The sequence below is a fragment of the Anoplopoma fimbria genome, chromosome 12, assembly GCF_027596085.1.
Source record: "Anoplopoma fimbria isolate UVic2021 breed Golden Eagle Sablefish chromosome 12, Afim_UVic_2022, whole genome shotgun sequence".
Lineage (NCBI taxonomy): Eukaryota > Metazoa > Chordata > Actinopteri > Perciformes > Anoplopomatidae > Anoplopoma > Anoplopoma fimbria.
The window spans coordinates 2,110,543-2,130,387 of record NC_072460.1 but is presented as its reverse complement, the minus strand read 5'-3'; the positions used below and the strand labels follow the sequence as shown (position 1 = coordinate 2,130,387).

Here is a 19,845-nt window from a genome sequence, read left to right as displayed (position 1 = left end):
CAATCACTGTGGCCACAAGTGACAAGAGTTGATCTCTTAGCAGACGCTATAGGTGTATGGATTGAAAAAGGAGCAATTACCTGGTTAAACACTAAGATAAGCTGATGATACTGTTAAATGGTAACTGTAGTGCTTAATCCTCCAAATATGTATAGTTCAGCAGTTGTGAGTAATTAGTTGGAAGGGCGCTTTGGAATATATAGAAGGATCTGTGTGAATGTAGGAGGGATCAGTGGAAGTGCATACTGGATGACATAGACTGAGAAAGACGCAGAGACAGACTGAGAAATATTGACTGAGTTAGACTGGAGTGTGTGTCTGGGGAATGGAGAATATGTGTAGGCGAAGGAATGAGGAGGGGGATTGTTTGTGTGCTCGATATCACGCTCCGTCAAAACCTGTAATATCTCTTCCATTTCATTAGTCGCTACATGAATAGACTTGACAGCAATCAGGAGCCGTTCAGCTGATTGAAAGAGAAGTGCCTCGGCATCAGAGAACGTCACGGAGAATCATGGAACGAGCTTGCAGTTTGTTGGCACAAATTTGTACAATGTTAATCTGCAAAACGGGAAAATAAACCACAGCTCGGTTTATATCCTGAATCTGTCACAGATATACGACTACAGTACTTTTTGTTATCAATGGAAGGGATTTACAAGTGTTTTGAAAAGCATGCGATACATTTTTTTTAATAAATGCATTTTCCCACCTTCCAACATTGACATGAACACAACAGCGTGAATTTGTTGGTTGACATTCTCAAATATATCACCATGAATTGACAACATAGCTCCACTTCACTTCACTGTGATAGATTAGTTAATCCCGTGCTAGTTTTCAAGTCTCTTGAGTTTCATACAAGCCAATGGCTTCCACTTTGAAATAAAGATTAATTCAAAAACGTATGTCCACTGTATTTCTTTTATTTAACATGCTCAAAATTCTTCCACACTGTGGTTTCATTCTTCATAAATGTTTACTGGGGAGATGCACAGGGGCCATCGCATTTAAGTGAGCAGTAGTATTAGCTTTTTTTGTTTTTTAGCAGTGGATCCTTACCAGAGTCGACAGTCCCGTCTTTGTTGATGGAGGCCAGGACACAGGGAAGTGGAACACTGGCTTTCTGTTGAACCTTGTCACTGGTCAGTAGTTTGAGCTGCTGCGATGTGACTGGTGGAAAGCGATAGAACTGGAAGGTGAAGTAGATGTTTTCAGGCCAATCTGGACCGACACCTGGCACTGGTATTCTGGCAAAAGACAGACGGAGGTTGATGATTATTGAGCAAAAAGTGATCTCTCATAGTGCAATATTTGCAAGTAACAAAGCAATGATGAATGCAAATAAATGCACAGGTGATTGATTAACTACCCTGAATGTGATCAATTTAACACTAACTGTGATATTTTATTACAAAATCTATGTGGGGAGTAGACCGGTATGCATATTTGAAAATTGATGGTTAAAATTCTCATTAAAAACCTGGAAGGGTAAATCACTTTTCAGCTTTTGATTTGCCTGAGACAAATCCAGGAAAGGAAAAGAATCAAATATGCATGTCTTGCACGTCCTTCCAGAGCCGGTAACTCAGCTTTACAGCTACTTAAAAGTAAAAAGCCAATAATAAAAATGAGTATTAGAACTTCAGGTGGTAAATCACACCTTCAAAGTGGCTCTAAATTAGACTGCTGATTGAGTGGGTACAAACTCAGCTCTAAACTTTTGATTCATTATAAGGAGATAGCTTGGCTCCTTCTTAAAACTTAAGGCAGCATGAAAACTAGTAATTAGATATGTGAAGGACAGGATTTATTGTCTATTGGTGTCAAATAAACTGTATAAATGTGGTTGTATTCTGTTAACACAAAGGGAATCATTTAATGTAGTTTGTGTTTGCTGGGAATCCAATGGAGAAAAAAATCTTTCTGACTAAGAGAAACCTCCTGGTGTTGTGTATTCCTTTTTCACACAAACACCACCCTCTGAGTGTGATTTCACATACACGTACACAGATCCAAACACACACTTCAAACTGCTGATGGCCCACAAAAAGTCCCGGTGAGCTTGCAAGCGCTCGATTTAGCAACGAGCATATTAAATAACGAGCGGGTTTCAGGATGAGCCTCTCTCTCTCGGTTTCCGTCTGAGGAACAGATAAGCAATCAGTCATCGGGTATTCAATAATGAGGAGAAAAGAAAAGGCACTTGTAAACAAGCAGGGAATGCTGGGAGGCCCCCCACGTTCACGGAAAGGGCCGTCAGAGCCGGAGATTTCAAGGCGGAGGAGCGGTGTGTGTGACCTCAAAGTGAATCACCTGCTGTGGAATTCCACTGTTAAAGAAGCAGCGGTGCTCCATCTTCACAGAGGAGCCACCATTAATATTAATTCTGTAAACAGACAATATTGATAATTATGGCGCCCAGGTGAGAGCTAGGAATTACACCGCCTCTGCACAGGCTCCCCGCTTGCTAAGCACTCCTGCTGCCACCGCCTGAATCCCTGCCCGCCATACCCGTTTGTCATAATTATGAGGCAACTGTCGACCCTCTCTACAGGGAGCTACAGAGATATGCAATGTATGTTCAAGTATGTGGTTTCACGTTGCATTCAGGTGGCCTTGACGTATCAAATAGGCTTTGATACCTTCACAACAAACAAATTAAAAGTAAAAATCCATACTTACGGATATTAAAATATCTGCTACGGTTCACTGTCTCCAAATGATCCTATGATAGTGTTTCAACTTACCCGGAGGCTTTAAATGTTTGCTGTTTGCCGCCAGCACATTGGACAACCGCTATTTGGTAGGTAATAAAAGTAAAAAAACTGTGGGTCGGTCACAACATTCTAATTGTTCTGGGGGGTTGCAACCACTGGTTTAGATCAGAAGAAGTTAATGCCATCTATTACCACACAAGAGGAGCCAAACATTCTACATATATTAATCCTAACCGAGTCTGTTTATCCAAACGTAATACTGAGAACAGCGTTATCACACATCACACATCACTGCATTGAGGTCGGTACACAGGAAGTCATGGCAGCACAATGGTGAGTGTATGATGAACAAGACAGATGCGAGTTGGGTTTTTCAAACCGCTGACGGTGCAGATGACGAGATAGAAGGACTCAAATAGCGGTGTGTTTTGTACCCATTCTTCAGCGGCCCCCCTCCACTGTCAGCCCCTGACAGAGGGGACACTGGCGCCAGGGTTTCTATGACGGGCCGCTGACAGAGGCGCTATTCAGCCCGTGCCGACGGGAAATGCGTTTATGTGTTTTTCCTTCAGGCGTACGTCTGCGTGCCGCTGTGTATGGATACGTACTTGACATGTGTGTAAAGGAAGACTGGCAGGACTTTATGCCTGCATGGTTTAAGTGCATTGATGTTTTGGTTGCAGTTCAATACAAAAAAAAAAAAGACATCTCAAGGCAGGCAGGGTGTCGTCGTGCATAAAGTAAGTATCTACTCAGTTACTACTACAGTTACATGGCCGGTGGCTCAGGTTGCAGTAAGATGACTTCAATAACAACAACTCTGACAGTTCTGAAAACTAAATCGTTATATTTGCGGTAATATTTAAAGCATAAAATCCCAACTCTATCATGTATCAAATCTATACTGATATCTATGACAGCAGCAACATCTGCTTTCAGTCAATAGTAACATGCAGCGTCATGCGACACGGCACTACAGTCCTCACCTGGTAAACGCCAGAAACTGGAACACCAGCAGGTTGCCCTGAAGGGGGTCAGTGTTTTCACGCTGGGGATCAAAGGGCACAGGCTCTGTGGGGTCCAGGACTTCTGCCGCCTGCTCAGCGCAGTCCACGATGTCGGGGAAGCCAGCGGAGTAGAGGTGGGCCAGCGAGCTTCTGGAGCTGACTGAGCAGGAACTGAGAGGAGATGGGTTAAATTAGTGGAAGGCTCCAGAATCATGAGCCCACGTCGATCATGAGCCGAGCTAAAAAGACTTCAGTAAATGCAGCAGGAGGTAATGGGTTTAGCCTGGGATGCATCGGTCTCACTTGGCTGATTTGTGGTTATAAACGCGTAATAAAAAATTGTTAGGATCTGAGTAATACTGGACAGTTTTTATCATTTCAGACCCATCAGCTTAAATCTGTTCCATTTTGACTCCAGATGTCTACCTTTCGGGAGATAACGTAAACCTGAATTTCCATATCCCGCTGGACTTAACAAAAAATGCAGAGAAACAATGATGAGACAGCATGAGGATGTCAGCAGTATCCGTCAAGCGGCGGCACCGCAGAATGCTTAAAGGGGAGAGAGAACGGGTGCCAAAGCACTCCCTCAGGATTTTCAAGCATAATTGGCAGTTATCTCTAATCATAGTGGCCACCTGTTTTACCGCAACTATGGTAACATTCATAACTTATACTTTCAGCGCTGACACCCAACACTGGGTATGATAAACACAGTGCACAGATGGCTGGCTAAAGTGCAAGTGCAGGAAAATGAACGATAATGTCGGGGCTTATCACGGCAGTAATGCTGCCTGAGTACAGTTGGTAAACAGTCAGGCCCACAGCTTCACATTTTGTGACAGAATGACGCCTTGATCAAACTAATTAAGGCAGCAACAGTGAAGAAGACAGTCGATTTGGTTTTCCTCTGCGGCTGTGTCAATTTCATGCTTTCAAAGTTATATCTTAAATTAACCCAAGTGGATTAATAGTCAAGCCATCATTTTTATATTTCAAAGGGGGCTCGATCAGATATGCGCGGCGGCTTCAATTAAACTTCTTTAGACTTCATTGTTCTTCTCAAAGAAGTGGGTCATTCCAACCGAACACAGTCAAAAAGATGTTTTGGCTCCGAGTGAAGCGGCAGAGAAGCTTCAGCCCACTGAACTCAACAGCATCGTGTCTGGATCCAAACTCTGGGATTGGGAAAGTGTTTCGATGCCAGCTGCTTATTTACAGACACTCTGTGCTAATGCGAGCCCCTTGTTTCTGAGTTACTGTGCCCATTATTTGCAGGGGACACTTCCTCATTCTGCGTCCCACCACAACGGACCCGGCTGCTATAAGATATCTTCTCCAAATTAGCTGCAATGCCAACTGTGAGCTCATTGCATTGTGTAACACCAAATCAAAGTGAAAACTCTTCCTTACAGCTGGATTTAACAATGAATTTCCACACAAACAAACAAACATCGCTGAGGCCATTACCCAAATTGGGATGTAAAGGCTGACAAAACGATTTCTTTAAATTGGCTGTGAGCTGCATTCTCCTGCTTGCTGACAACACCGCTTTACTACCCAGTGAACACATGCTGCCAATTAGTGAGCCGATCGATATCCCCCTGTAGATAGCAAGTCAGTGAACTATTGTGGTAATGAAGGACTGTACCAGTGTTCACACAGAGACACTGGGCCAGATAAAACAGTAGCATGTTTAAAGTGGCTTCATTCAATAATGTCTCCTATCGAACAGAAGTAATACTCATGTCACTGTCTTGTGCCATGATTTAGAAGTTAAGCATCTATAATGGAACTGGTCAGTGCTTACCGTTTTACAAATAACAGCTGGACTCTTTAATTGCATATCATAGAAAACAGCTGATGATCACCAACATACATGAAGAGGTATTCTGCTAACTTCTCATACAGGATCAGGGTTGTCTTTGGGTTTCAGAGAGCAGAATGGCCACCAAACTGGATTTGGTCCAGTTTATGTGAATAACTAACATTAACATGATTCAGAATCAAAGGGGAGAGCATGAAAAAGGATTCCACAAAGGAAATCAGGTCCAGCATGTGTGATGAAGACTGTCGGCGTACTCTTGGAGTAAAAAGCCATTGCTTATTCATTTGGCTATTTGGCTCTTTATTTGTCTTTGCATTTGTTTTACATTTCAACTACTACCATGCAGCTATCAGCGTTAAAAAGCCATGACATTTTTTGAGGGTTTCAGATGCTTCAAGATACTTTGGGATTTTCAACTGGCTTTTGAACCCAATTTGATTTGTTCACGACAGCTTAAATGAAAACTGTCATGGAGGCTTTTTATTGAGAAGAGACCCTTTGACTTTTTATAACAGATGAAATCCTCTGTTATAAAAAGTGTCTGAGGAAGACAACAAAGGAGGCTCACCTGGGCACATTCATCCCCAGTGTGATGACGGGGGCATGGACGGGGGTGAAGGGCAGCTCCTGAAGTTGGTCTCCTTCGTCCTGGGCCGAAGGTGACGCATCCCGTTCCCGCTGAAGGTCCATCTCCAGGTGGGCGATGTTGCTGACACCTGAGCAGGCCTTTACCAAAGTGGGGCGATGCAGATACAGTAGGTGATTTAAAAACAGCTAAAGATAACAAATTATTCATAGTTTAATCTAAAAAAAAAAAAAGGCAAGAAAAGCACAAAAGAAGGTGTCTGCAGATCAGGCTGACGTTTCTGTGTATGAGACGGAAATGGTTAACTATTAAGTGAGGGCAAAAGTCAAATACAGCAACATGAAACAACTGCAATGTAGTACACTTATGAGCAGAAAGGAAATCCAAAAAAGGACTTCAGTAATTGGCAGCTTGATGCAAGGGAATTACAGGCAGTAAAGCTAGTGATGGAGTTGTCAGAATTGATTCTTGAAATGGCCTTATGCTCTGGCTGCTCCAACTCCATGCTTACAGTAGCGTTACACTTCTTCCACACACAGAGGTCATGTATCCGTTCTACATCCTTGTGAATGCCTGCATTGCATGCCTGTATAAAACAGCCTTGTCCATCAATGTACAAACCTGTTACCTCTTTGTGGTCCACTTAGTATTGCAGCATCATCATAGCGTTTATCAGGATCTGAGTCAGTGTTTAAAGCTGCAGGAGGCAACCTTTCTGGGTTATAATTAACTTGGAACAAACTGGAAATCAACACGTTCTGTAGCTAAAGATGAACAGGGTGACGTGTGAATCTCAGAAACTTCGTCTGCTATTCTTTAAAGTGACATGTGTGAAAAACCATGAGAAGTTGGAGGCAGAAGGTGTGACTTTGTCTCATCAACCATTCCTCATAAGCTGCCTTTCCAATTAGGACATATTTAATTACAGTATGCTGGTTTGAATGGTGAGATGCAACTCTCTGCAATGTGCTTTTGTGTTGAACTCTTTTATTGCTGCTGTTTTAGAACACCGCATTTGTGTTCTTTGTTTTCTGCAAAGACCTCGATGGCACACGTATTTCTTGAAAAACGCTCCATAAATAAAAGTGACATGAAGACAATGCATCGCCGAGAGAAATTGGTATGGTTTGCCGATGCAATATCTCAAGCTATGGAAGGAGGGAATATGTGGGATATATTGTAAATAGATGAGTCAGCTCAGATATTGCAAACTAAAAAACAAAACAAAAAATGTGCAACTCAAAATCAGGCTTTTATGAAAGGCACATCACTGTGCCATTTGTATTCTATATTGTTGTTAGCAGTGCACATGAAAACACAAAAACCAACAATGTTGTTAGACCATCTCTCAGTACAGTTTTCCAATACCCTCCTCTGCCTGTGGGCCCAAGCCCATTAAAAGTGAGTCAGAAATACCTAGTTTCATTTATAAAAAAGACACTGTTGTTTTTCAGAAATCAATGCACAGTACAAAAAACTTCTTAGAAGGTTCAAACAATTGTTGGTTTTGGTTATGGGGTTTGTTGACAGAAAGAAAATAAATTCCCCCTCCTTTAGAAATAACATAAACATCTTTGGTAGCAATAATGAATATTTACTTGGGTTTGAAAGGAGCTTTTCTTTCAAGGACATTCCTGTTGTCCACAAATTACTAGCAAATTACAGAATGCTTTCCAGGAAACTTTTAAGGACTCACAAAGTAGAGTGTTTACTTTCTTTTTTGTTGTGTGGAGATAACATTTGTGTCCCTTCACGTTACGAAAATGAGCTCAACTGTGGTACCTTTTAATTTAACCAAAGTGCAAATGACAGTTTATGTCTCATTTGAATTTAAGTGAAGGCAAACAGGACTGAACTAATAACACAATTGTGATTAGTTAAATGCCAACAGCATATTGTTTATGTTTTAAATTTGAGGCAGTCTTGCATTTAATCTGCAATTCAGTTACTGACGTTCTCTTGTTCAGCTTGTCATTTTATTCCCTCCTTCTCCTTCACAATATCAGCTTTTTAGGAAAAGAAAAAGAACTGTTAATGCCTGTGGATCAATTCAATAATGATTTCTAAATGTTTTGTGGCAAACATTAATCCCTTCTTCTTGTCAGTGACACACACGCAGCTGGAGGGGTATTAGCACTGATAATTAGCTAAGGAGTGCTAATGGTGTCATTTTCCAGTGTTTTTTCTGGTCTTTGATACATGTGCACGGTTCAGTTGGCCTATCAGAGGACATGCGTGGCTGTGCATTATTGGACTTTCCATCAAGCATGCTGGTAATAACCTCGACCAAAGTCATGCGTGAACAAACACATCATCATCATCATCATGTTCCCCCTGTGATCCAGCAGCCTGCGGTATAATAACCTTAGAGGATGCAAAGGCATAGTGAGGAACCTTAAGCATGTTTAAAAGGCTCAGAGTAATGGCTTTATACCGCACTTGTACCTGCTGCTATCAAGCCTACGCTGTGTGATGACATATGAGTAAATGCTTTTAAGGCTGTTAAGGTTATGGACAAGGACAAATGATAGGCTTTAACAGTAAGTCCTGCAAGCTTATTAAATGACTCAATATATGCACAGAATGCCACAAAAAATCTTTCAGAGTATCATAACTGATGATTAATGGCAGCCAGGGGACTAGCGATATAATGCATCATATACTTATCCACTGCTTTGATAGTGGTCTTCAATTTCCAACAAATCATTGTCCAGTAACAGCTGCAGAGTATGAAATAAGCCTCCACAATCAAGCATCTACATTTAAGAGAACATGTTTATAAAGGAAGTGAGTTTATGTAATTATTGAAAGAAGAAAAAACCCTCATTCCTTTGTATGTTGATGAAAAGTTGAATTCATTAACAATAAACAACACCACCCTCAATTCAATAAACTAAGCTTTTTTTTTGAAACGACAGCCTTTGTTGGTCTGGTATGACCAGTAGCTTAAGGTAGCTAATATTAGCAAACTTAAGATAAATGTTACTTTGTAACTGCTATTACTGAGTCAGTTCTCTATGTTTTACCATTTACCATCCCTGTTCAGCAAATATTATATAGGCTTACTTTAACACTAATAGGCCGTGCTTCCATTACAACATTAGAATAGCTGCATGGAAAGTGCAATATTGGATAAAACTGTCTCAAATGTGCCAAAACGTTTTTACGTTTAAGATGGTTTTGGCCTTTGTCGAAAAAAAAAAAAGACTTGGATATCCAATTGGATATGGAAACGCCTTTGCCGAATACGTTATGATGCAGCGAACATTAAACTCATATGACTGGTCAACTGTTTCTGCTGTCAGCATCTTCCCGGTATGTATTATATTAATCTTTGTCTGCAGCTGACAGCATGAAACCTGGCCAATATTAGCTGACATGATAGAACAATTCAAACTTTCCCAATCAAATCAAACTTTAAAGCAATGCAAAGTCTTTTCTGTCTGTGCGATGGTATCACTCAAATTGTATTTCACCTCTATTGCCGGACTCAAGTTTGATTTTCTTTGTAGCAGAGTTTATTCACCCCTAATCTCTATGAACAGATTCTGCATTTATAAGCAACGTTACAATTTTGTTATTGGAAGCGTACTGGTTTCCGTTAGTAGTAAGGTGGTATTTACAATTCCAGTTCGAGCAGTCTAGTTGAATGCATGTAAACAGTCTGTGTGGAGGGCAAAAGAGGCGTGATGCATTGGCCGAAATAGGATTTCAGAACCTACCATCTATCATCTGAGGGTGTTTATGATTTGTATTGGTTTAAAATAAGCTTATAAACTAGCTACTTGTGAAACGATCCAGCCTTATGTAGCCCCTTTCCCCCATAGGCTTATCTGTCCTCAGAGTTGATGGGATCCGATATTTATTCGCTCCAAACCAACTGAACTAATTAATTTACTTTCCTGAGCTCTTGGTTTATAGTATCTACATATCCCTTATGGCTAATCATAACTACTGAAATTCTGTATTTCACCTCAAGGTGGATTATTGATCCCAAAATGACTAATCTACAAGTGAACCAGCTGTTTCTGGCTCACAGACAGATACATAGCTGTCTTGGAAAAAAAGACCAGTATTTTACCTTCTCACCCAACATGAGGGATAAAAAGATAAGAAAAAAAAAAAAAAAAGCCAAGCAGATGACTTGAACCATAAATGCCCTTTATGAAATAACAAATTATGCTAACTTTGACAGCAGCAGTGCTATACATGATTGCTGAATCAGAACAAAAACCCCAGTTTAGGAGTCCAAATGTTAATTCTAAAATGACTACAAAGAATTGTATTACATTACATTATTACACTTAATTTTGCAAGTAATTCCAGGCGAAAAAATTTTTTAAATACAAATCTAAGGCTGAAATATTATCTTGGGAGTGCAGCAAAGTAGTAAGGGCATTAGTTAACGTCGAGTCAGAGTTTAAGATGCAAAACTTCTCAGAATCTGATAGATGGAAGTCAACCTGTGGTGTATGTGTCAAATGTGTCTCTTCATAAGGACAGACTGATGTGACAGTGTGTCGACGCCAGATATGGATGATTATTTCACCTGTACGTGTGTCATATTATATGGTATCAAAAATGTGCACTGCTGGGAATTTAACGTAAAATGCTAAAATACAGTGTTCTTTTGACTACCAGTGTATGTAGATGTATACGAAATAGGAAAGTTGATCTGACAGTATTTCCAACAGCACGACCTAGCCAGTCTTTCAAAACCAAATTGAATTGTGTCTTTTTTTAGCCATTTGTACGTCTGATTATAATGTAAGCCTGATCCACAATTCCTGGATTATTCCTGCAATATGACTCATTGCTTAAGCTATATGGATTCCAGGCATGAAATATGGGAGAAAACCCATTAAAGCTACTGCTGTCTTGTTAGAATATCAGCAAAGTCCTTCTTAGCTGTGCTGAAGCGTTAAAGAAGGTGGACTGGCCAGGACAGCTCTGAAAAAAAGCCTCCAAATCGACTGTTATAACAAATGGAAATGAAAAAAACTCAATACAGGAAGGCAGATGAAGAAATGAGACATTGATTTACCGTATAGACATTCATATTCTGCGCTGTTTTGATTAGTCAGTGTGAATGAATGTTATACATTATCTGTTTAACTTCTGGACAAACTACTGTAACTGAATTTCTGAAACTACGAAAAGATTCGTACAAAATGTAGCATAGTGAAGAATCACTGTACCTTCACATTGAAAGGTAAAGCACGGCAAAAAGAATACTAATAATTGACAAAATATCTGTTTACATTGTGTGTATCTTTGTGTGCTATAAAGGTGAATGTGTCTCTGAACTCTAGCGAGGGACTTTCTGCATATCCTTGGGGATGTATATCCAATGTTGTGTGTTTGAATGTGCATCTTATATGTAAATGCACTTTCCACTGAACATGTGTAAGCACAAGGCCATGTGTGTGCGTATGAGGGTGGGAATCTTACGACATGTGACAGCTGGTGGGCCGATGCCAACAGGGAAGGATGGAGCAGAGAAGGAAAGGACTGTTGCCAAGGCAACGCCGAGCTTGAGTGGCTGATGGTTGGGTAGCGTGAAGTAGCTGCCAGCTGAGACAGTGAGAGCTGCAGAGAAACAATGCAAATGATTCACTGTTATTATTATGATTATGAACAACAGGGCTCAGGAATATACTTTACGCCAGAGAGACACATGTGCCTTCTCAGATGACAACAGACCATTACACTGCTTTGGCACTCATAAGCCCTTGTCACTCCACCCACTCCTCCACCCAATATCCTTCAACACTGTCATCCCCCAATAGGTCGTATTCTAAATTGTTAATCTGCTCCCTCTGTTTTTCTAAAGACTTTTGACTGGAAACAAGAGACGATATAGCTACTAATGTGAGAGATGGTGTTGGTTCTTTGAGAAAGTTACCCAAAACAACATATGTTTAACAAGTAATAGATATGTCAAGAACAAAAGGAGGAAGAAAGATGAAGTTATTATAGAGAGAAAAAGAGAGGTGAGGGTGGATGGTTGGATCAACAATGCATCTGACTTAAACATGGGAACCCGCTGTTTGCTTTCTCATTCAAACCGTCATTCAATTTTAAAGCATGACCATGGTCATTAACCACATATTAATTATTGTAACCATGACAATCGAGGTCCCTCAGCAGAAATGAAGTAGTGATAATCATACCGTTGTCACATCATTAAACAAATTCATTTTCCCAACAGTGATTTGTAATGGTTTATAAGGCACAGACAAACGATGGCGTCCTGTCGTCAGGGGCCTCAGATTGTTTTTGTCGTTCTACCTAGAAGCGTCAAACAATGTTTTTGGGGGTTTCATTTGACGCAAGGGAGACACATTGAGATTTTAAACTGGCGTTAATTAGAGGCTCACTGTATTCTAATTAGCTACCATTTCAATTAGCTGTTAATGGTGTTCGTTGTAAATGTGACCTTATCACTTCCTTCATGTTTACCTGTAGATGCATTCTAGATGTGTTTCAACTGTTTACTTATGAATCATCTACTCTCTCTCTCTCTCTCTTTTGTCTCTCCATCATCTGCTGTCTCTCCATCATCTGCTGTCTGTCTGTCTGTCTGTCTGTCTGTCTGTCTGTCTGTCTGTCTGTCTGTCTGTCTGTCTGTCTGTCTGTCTGTCTGTCTGTCTGTCTGTGTCTTTCTCTCTCTCCACAGTTACTTTTAACACTGGGCTCACATGGAGTGTTCATTCATATTAAAATGAATAGTTCACCCTTTTAGTTAATTTTGGAATGTAATGGACCTTTTCACAGCCCTGATTCTATCTTGCTTTTAGTCTCTCTTATGAACTGAAACATTACTCTCTTTTACTAATTCTGCTTTCTATTTTGTTCTTTCGGCAGCGGACATTTCAACTTAAAGCTAAGGATGGTACTGGTGATACTAGCAAGAGCAAGCAAGATTTAAAAAATCATCCAACCAAAAAACCCCAGCCCATTGTTGCTTACTCTTTTAAATGAAATAAGCCAGCATTACTAGTAAATCTAGCAAGAAAGATTTTTAGTCAGAGCTATTGATTTATTGATTGCTGTTTGGATGTTAAAATTATTTCAAACAAATATGACAAAGAAATTATTTCTGAAGAACATTACCAACCCTAGCTTTAAAAGCCTGCCTAAAAAGGGAGGCATTATATAATTTGAGCTGCTGAAAGGCTTTTCACAGGAAGTGGTGGGTTTCATTGATGGTAGCTTAATGCCAATAGGATTGGAAAGTAATGAATAAGAATGAATGACTGAAACAAATCTGTTAAAAAGGGAAACTCAGAGCAGTGGAGCGGTGAGTTATACAATACAGTGGAAATGTACATTATGTTGAATTTACCAAGTGTGTCATTCTAGTTCATGCAGTTATTGAATGTCTTTGTTAAAATTCTGTAAATGTTATTTCAATCCAGAATTATTTGGTGTTAATTTGACTGTACTGCTTTGCATCATTGCCTTCTTCACTTACAATTTTTTTTAATTCAGATACCTCCTTAAGTATTGTAAAAATTTTACGGCTTCAGAAAGCAAGATGTGAGCTTGTGATTCAGTCCTAATGTAGCTTCAAAAATGTCTGCCTAATGACCAGAATCACAAGTAAATGTTGACAAGACATTTAACACGTAAATTATTCTCATCAAGACAGTTTTCTGCTATTTTTCTGGTTTCGATTAGCAAAGGCAGCAAATTAAGTCGAGCAGCTTAGATGTCCATTCCCTGGCCGCCTTTAGATCCTCCTGGGGATACTATGGCTTTCCCTTAGCTCGACAGGATATATCACACCTCTGGCATCAGTCCGACCTGAGGTTTCCTCCCAGATGGACGTTCACAGGGAGGCGTCTGGGAGGAATTCTTATCAGATGACCCAACCACATCTATCGGCTCTCTATGCAAAAGAGCAGCAGTTTTGCTCGGAGTTCCTTAAGGAAATCTGAGCTCTTCACTTTGTCCCCAAGTGTGAGCCCAGACGTCCTTTGAAAGAAACTTACTTTGGCCTTTTGATCGTTGGAATGTTTAATCTGAACTGCAGAACATGTCCAACCAAATGTTCCCTAGATGTTCCTACTTCATATTTAGAACTAAACTTTTTTACCGATGGGTTAATAGCTTAAACTGTTAGGGCTTCAATACTTTGTGCTATGTGATAAAATTCCCATTATTCTTTACACTTTCCATTGGGAAATGATGCACCAGCAAGTCTTTTCCACTTCATTATTAAGGCCAATAATTCAGATATTGTAAACCATCTTCTGATTGTCACCAACAAAGAAAAGACACAAAATAACTTATGGATCAATTAGCAATAGGACATTGTTTAAATTTTTCTCATTTTTTGGGGGGCTCAGTAGAGTTTATCTTGTTACGTAACAGAGGAACAAAGCAACAATGTTAAAACACAGCATAATGGACTTCTAATGGCTAATATAACTCAATAAGCTGCATGGGTCTTTTAGTTGGCTTCATCTAACAGTTTATGAGTGTTATTGGATCTGCTATGATCAAAACAAATGGCTCTCTGGAGGACAATAAAGATACTGCATTGAACCCTATTGAGCAGTAAAACTGAAGAGATGTTCACCCACCCAGTGATCTGTTGGACACACATGCCCTTACTGGATCTGCTATGCTTGTGAGGACATTAGATTGATTTACATGAATTCCCTTGGGCTTTGAAATAGATCAAACAGACATCCCCATTCACTCCTAACCTCTTCTTCCATATCAAACAAAAAAAGGAAGGTAATCCCATCATGCAGACTCAATGTGCCACTGTGTCATGATGAAACACTAAAAGTACATAAGGAAACATTTAGCGTGTGGTTACACTGCAGCTGTGAGCCGAAGAAACACCAGAGAGATTCATGAGCTGATTCAAGCTGAGGTAACCTGAATATGGATGCATTGGTTACAGTGGTATCCATAGCAACAAGGGAAAACCTGTTTCAAGCAACATTCTGGAAGTAGCTGTGAAAATGGACATAACTTACAACAAATCTATACTTTGCGATTTTATATCTACATACCAAGCCAAATCTTCCCCTTGATTTTCCCGTTTAGTGGCTCTAAGATTTGAAAAATGGTATTCCACACCGTCTGACAGCATCATATTTATTCTGTATCAGCTTGTTCCAAATATCCAACGAAGATATACGACGTTTACACCGAGTGAAATATTTAAACAGCAGACTACACGGTTTTGATGACTGCACCATTCAATCAAACTGAAATATTCTTGATATCTTGTGAGTCATTTAAAGCACATTTTCCCCCAAAAAAATCACCCCGAAAAACTTTGGTCTGATGGAAACATGATATCTTCACTAGAAAAAAAAGGAAAAGAAAATATAAAGCTATCTGGGTTTGAGCAATAACTGGCTGCTCATCTCCAGCTTGTGATGGATGACCTTCCAGGAGGAAGTGTTGTAGTCAAGACCACCTAAACCGAGACCAAGTCATGACCAAGACCAAAGTGTATCAGGACTGAGACAAGACCAAGACTTTGAGGGGTTGATATGGAGTCAGGACAAAGACCAGACCAGTGCGAGTCCCACACTGCATGACACACTTATAAAATAATATAAACTGTGGGACATACAAACCATAGGAAATCCTCAAATCGATCTGAAAGATCCACATTCCTATAAAAGGACCCAGAGAAAACAACTGACGATTGTATAGGTATGTATGTAGTGTAAATGAGAAATAATTGAAATACACTGCAGAGGTGATTTTTATGGATGGGAATTTTCTTTTGTTTTTTTATGAGCAATCACAGTGATAATGTTAACAAATAAATCAGACAATGCTTAGGCAGTATAGTGATGTCCCTACAGTTATGGTCTTGACCGGTCTGGAAATAAAATCCAGAGTCCTTTTTGTCTGAAACAAGACGAGACAAGACAAAGTAAAAATGCGGTCAAGTCTGAGGTGGGATCGAGACCTTCAAAAAAGTGGTCTTGAGACCAAGACCAAGACGAAAATAAAATTGTGTTTTGAATACTTTAACTCTCAAATATCAATATCTGCCTGAAAGCATTTATTGTAATTTTTATTTCTGTGTCATGCCAAACATCTGGCCCATCCCCCATGTGATTTCAAGACATATAGACAAGACATATCTAGTATTGTTGGGCTGTAATGGAATCCATCTTAACGAATTGAATTCAAGCTTAACACAGCTGGTGATAACCTTCAACAACAGCCACCTTTTACATTCTCTCTTTTGAGCATTTTAATACTGACAAGATGTTTCTGGGGTGCATTTTAAAAGCAAGGGTGTACGCAAAATGTCACTGAAACAGAGGTTTTAAGTGCTTTAACTCACTAAACGCATGATTTCCGAACTGCTGGCCACTCCGCAGTTTGCTCACTCACAAATACTATGATCGGTGTAGGTGTAATCATAAAATGAGCTGTTCTGGCTGTTAGGATTGGTCCAAAGTTGCTAAAAATGTGCTGAAAATTTGCTGAAAATGTCCAAAAATGTCAAGACCAGTGGGCTGTCACAAGCCAGTCCTCGAAAGAACTGCGAAACCATATCACATTTTACACACAGACTCACACATGCATGTGATCTCACATTGAGTCATCACGTCCTGCACACAGAGGGTGTGAAAGACACTCACTCTGCATGAGAGGATCACACACACACACACACACACACACACACACACACACACACACACACACACACACACACACACACACACACACACACACACACACACACACACACACACACACACACACACACACACACCAAGAGAATACGCAGAGGCAATTAGTAGTGGCAATGCTCTGGCTGCCAATGTTCTGAACCCAGCCTGTTTGCCCTGACAGCCAAGCAGATCATCTGTTCACATTCTGGCTTCATGGGACCTGCATGTGCGTATGTGTGTGTAAATGTGTCCGTGGCATTATGTGTGTGACCACGTACACTATATGAAGCCCCACATTTATTTCTCTTCTGTGTGCGAGGTGTGTCTTAATGTGTAAGTGGTTGTGTGTGTGTCTGTCCTGGTCTGCTAAAAATGATTAAAAAAAATGTCAATTGCAGTTAGAGGGAAACAAACTTTCGGATAACGTTTGTTTTGACACATTTCCAATCAAACTCGGGGTGTATGGTAGGAGTCAACACAGGACATTCACCTGCTGTTCGTGTCCTTCGTGAAGGCCAATGTTGGCTTATTTTAATATATCCATACTTTACATATTTTAAGCCACACCATGTTCTTTTTACTAAATCTAACCAAGCAGTTTTGTTGTGTTCTTGTTTTGTGTCAATTTACAATGTTAATCACGTTGAAAAGGGCCACCATAATCCCTGAGAAAAGACCAATACGTTTTCCTCAAAATGTAATTGAGAATACAGTTTAGTCGTATGGGAACAGAATTGTGTAGGAGATGAGCTTAGTGTGTGTGTGCGTCAGAGAGAGAGACAAAGACCTTCATGATTGTGAGAGAGAGAGAGAAAGACAAAGACCTTCATGATTGTGAGAGAGAGAGAGACAAAGACCTTCATGATTGAGAGAGAGAGAGACAAAGACCTTCATGAATGTACATTTGGCTGTTTTCCTGATGAGTCAATGTGAGGGGGAGAGACCGTGACATGGAGTCAAGCTCATCATATGTCTCAAATAAACAAAGTGAGAGGCAGGGGAAGTTTGAAAAGTGGGAGGATCAGGAAGGAGCTCCAAAGATGGAGAGATTTGTGGAATTAAATATGGAGAACAAAAAGTGGAATAGTAGAACACACAAAAGAGGAAAATATTAGAGATGCATGAAAAAGGGGGGAGTATCAAGTCACAGTGTGAACAATGAGGGTTGTATGCCAGTAAACAGAAGTGATAATTGTGTGTGAGTGTGAGGAGAGAAAATGAAAGGTGAGGACGTGCAGCACCGAGTGAAAAGCTTCAGGAATGACACGGAGAACAGTGAGATTAATCTCTCATGAATAAAAAGACAAAGGAAAAAAAATAGTTGTTGAACATTAGTGGTACTGTACCTGAAAGTGAATTTAACAAGGTACCAAAAACCTGATTAAAGCTATATATGTAATATATTTAATATCATCATATGTTTCCAATTTCAATTGAGATTATTTTTTACCTAGATAGTATTAAAGGAGTATGTAAGAAGATATGTTTTGTACCAAACAAATCATAAAGTCTTTTTTTAACAGAAAGTACTAGCCCACACTTAATTTGTCTTTACACACAAAAGTGTTTTTTGACACTGGCATCCATATCAACCAAATAAAACCAATGTTTTTAGGATTTGTCCTTAACTCACTAGATTTTTTGTTGACTGTCGCCATTTAAGAGATGAAACAACTGTCACCTGGTACAGCTTGTTAAAATTCTGTTAATTATGAGAGTTATGAAAATGACACTTAAGTTATATTGCAATTTAGATATTCGAGACCAGTTAACAATCTGAACTTATTATTTTTGCCCTGGCATATTACACAAACAAAGGAGTAATTACGGCCCTTCATCTTTGGAAACTGTTAGCTATGTTTTGATCTGGCAGCCTTCAAATGCCGATAGTAGTTTCCACTCGGATGTTCCAAACTAGACTACAAAGCCCCCCCACTGGTATAACCTTGCATAAAATGTCATTTGATCTCATTTACAGCTAATGTGCCTCAACTTTGCAAATATCTGAGAAGGGAAGATTCAAGGTAATCAACTACAAAAGCCCATCACTAAAAATCTATCTTTACATATAACTATTTATCGATTAACCCTTTACTTTTCCACAACATGCTTGTTATTACATTTATTTTACTTTGTATTTACAGATGGATTCGCACACAGAAATAAAGGCTGGAGTGCTAAAACAGAGTCGAACAATAAACAATCTTGCTTGAGTCCTATTCTTTTGAGAAAGACATCTGATACAAGGCACTAAGTACCTCTGCGTAAAAGAGAGCTGCAGAAATGAGTTCTGACTGAGCCAGAGCCAGCTGCCAAAGAGCCCTCTGCCAGCAACAAACTGAAACATGGCCTCACCTCCGGCCCGCGGACTACGAGACCACCTGGGTCGACAGAACACGAGCACGACCCCGAAACATGACCGCAGACCGATGCGAGCGATCATCATCAACACAGGCAAACAGACTCAGCTGCTCTTCCCAAATGCCGGCTATAAATACCACAAGATCCTTAACATTCTGCGCGGCGGCACACCGAGAGTGTCAAGGATCAATAATTTATGCGAGCAAGAGAAAGTTGTCAGATCCAACAATGTCTACAGACAGAGTCGGAGAGCACGGCTTGTTTACAGAGCCATTTCAGAGAAAGATGCCGTTGATTAATCAGCGCTTGACAGTCACGTTGAAGAGGAAAGAATGTTTTTTGTTGAACAGGCAGAATCATTTTAGGATTGAAACAAGTGTATTTTTATAATAGTATCTTTGGAAGGTGAGGAGACAGAGATAGGGAACGACACATAGACTGTATTAGTGAATTTTTGTAGCAACACTAGAGTCGTGATGAATTGTCGGGTGACTGCCAACAGCAGTGGCATAGCTTCAAACAGTGTTTTCTGTCTCAGTTCTTCATGCCGAATCCTGGACACCCATCAGATAGATGTCTTTGCTGTGCACACTGAGCAGCCGCTGCATTAATGATGACTGCTGGTTATTTACTCATTATTGTATTATAGATTATGATATTATGAAATTATTTGACT

At 40.0% G+C, this 19,845-nt stretch overlaps 1 protein-coding gene across 1 annotated transcript in view; it reads right to left on the bottom strand.

Moving 5' to 3' along the window:
- nphp4 (nephronophthisis 4) overlaps window positions 1-19,845 on the bottom strand; it is a 157,252-nt gene that overhangs the window by 63,311 nt on the left and 74,096 nt on the right. The window contains exons 12-15 of the mRNA XM_054608940.1: window positions 11,593-11,730; window positions 6,124-6,281; window positions 3,707-3,898; window positions 1,063-1,250 (exon numbers count right to left, since the gene is read on the bottom strand). Coding sequence (XP_054464915.1) covers window positions 1,063-1,250; window positions 3,707-3,898; window positions 6,124-6,281; window positions 11,593-11,730 — 676 coding nt within the window. The remainder of the gene's footprint in view (window positions 1-1,062; window positions 1,251-3,706; window positions 3,899-6,123; window positions 6,282-11,592; window positions 11,731-19,845) is intronic.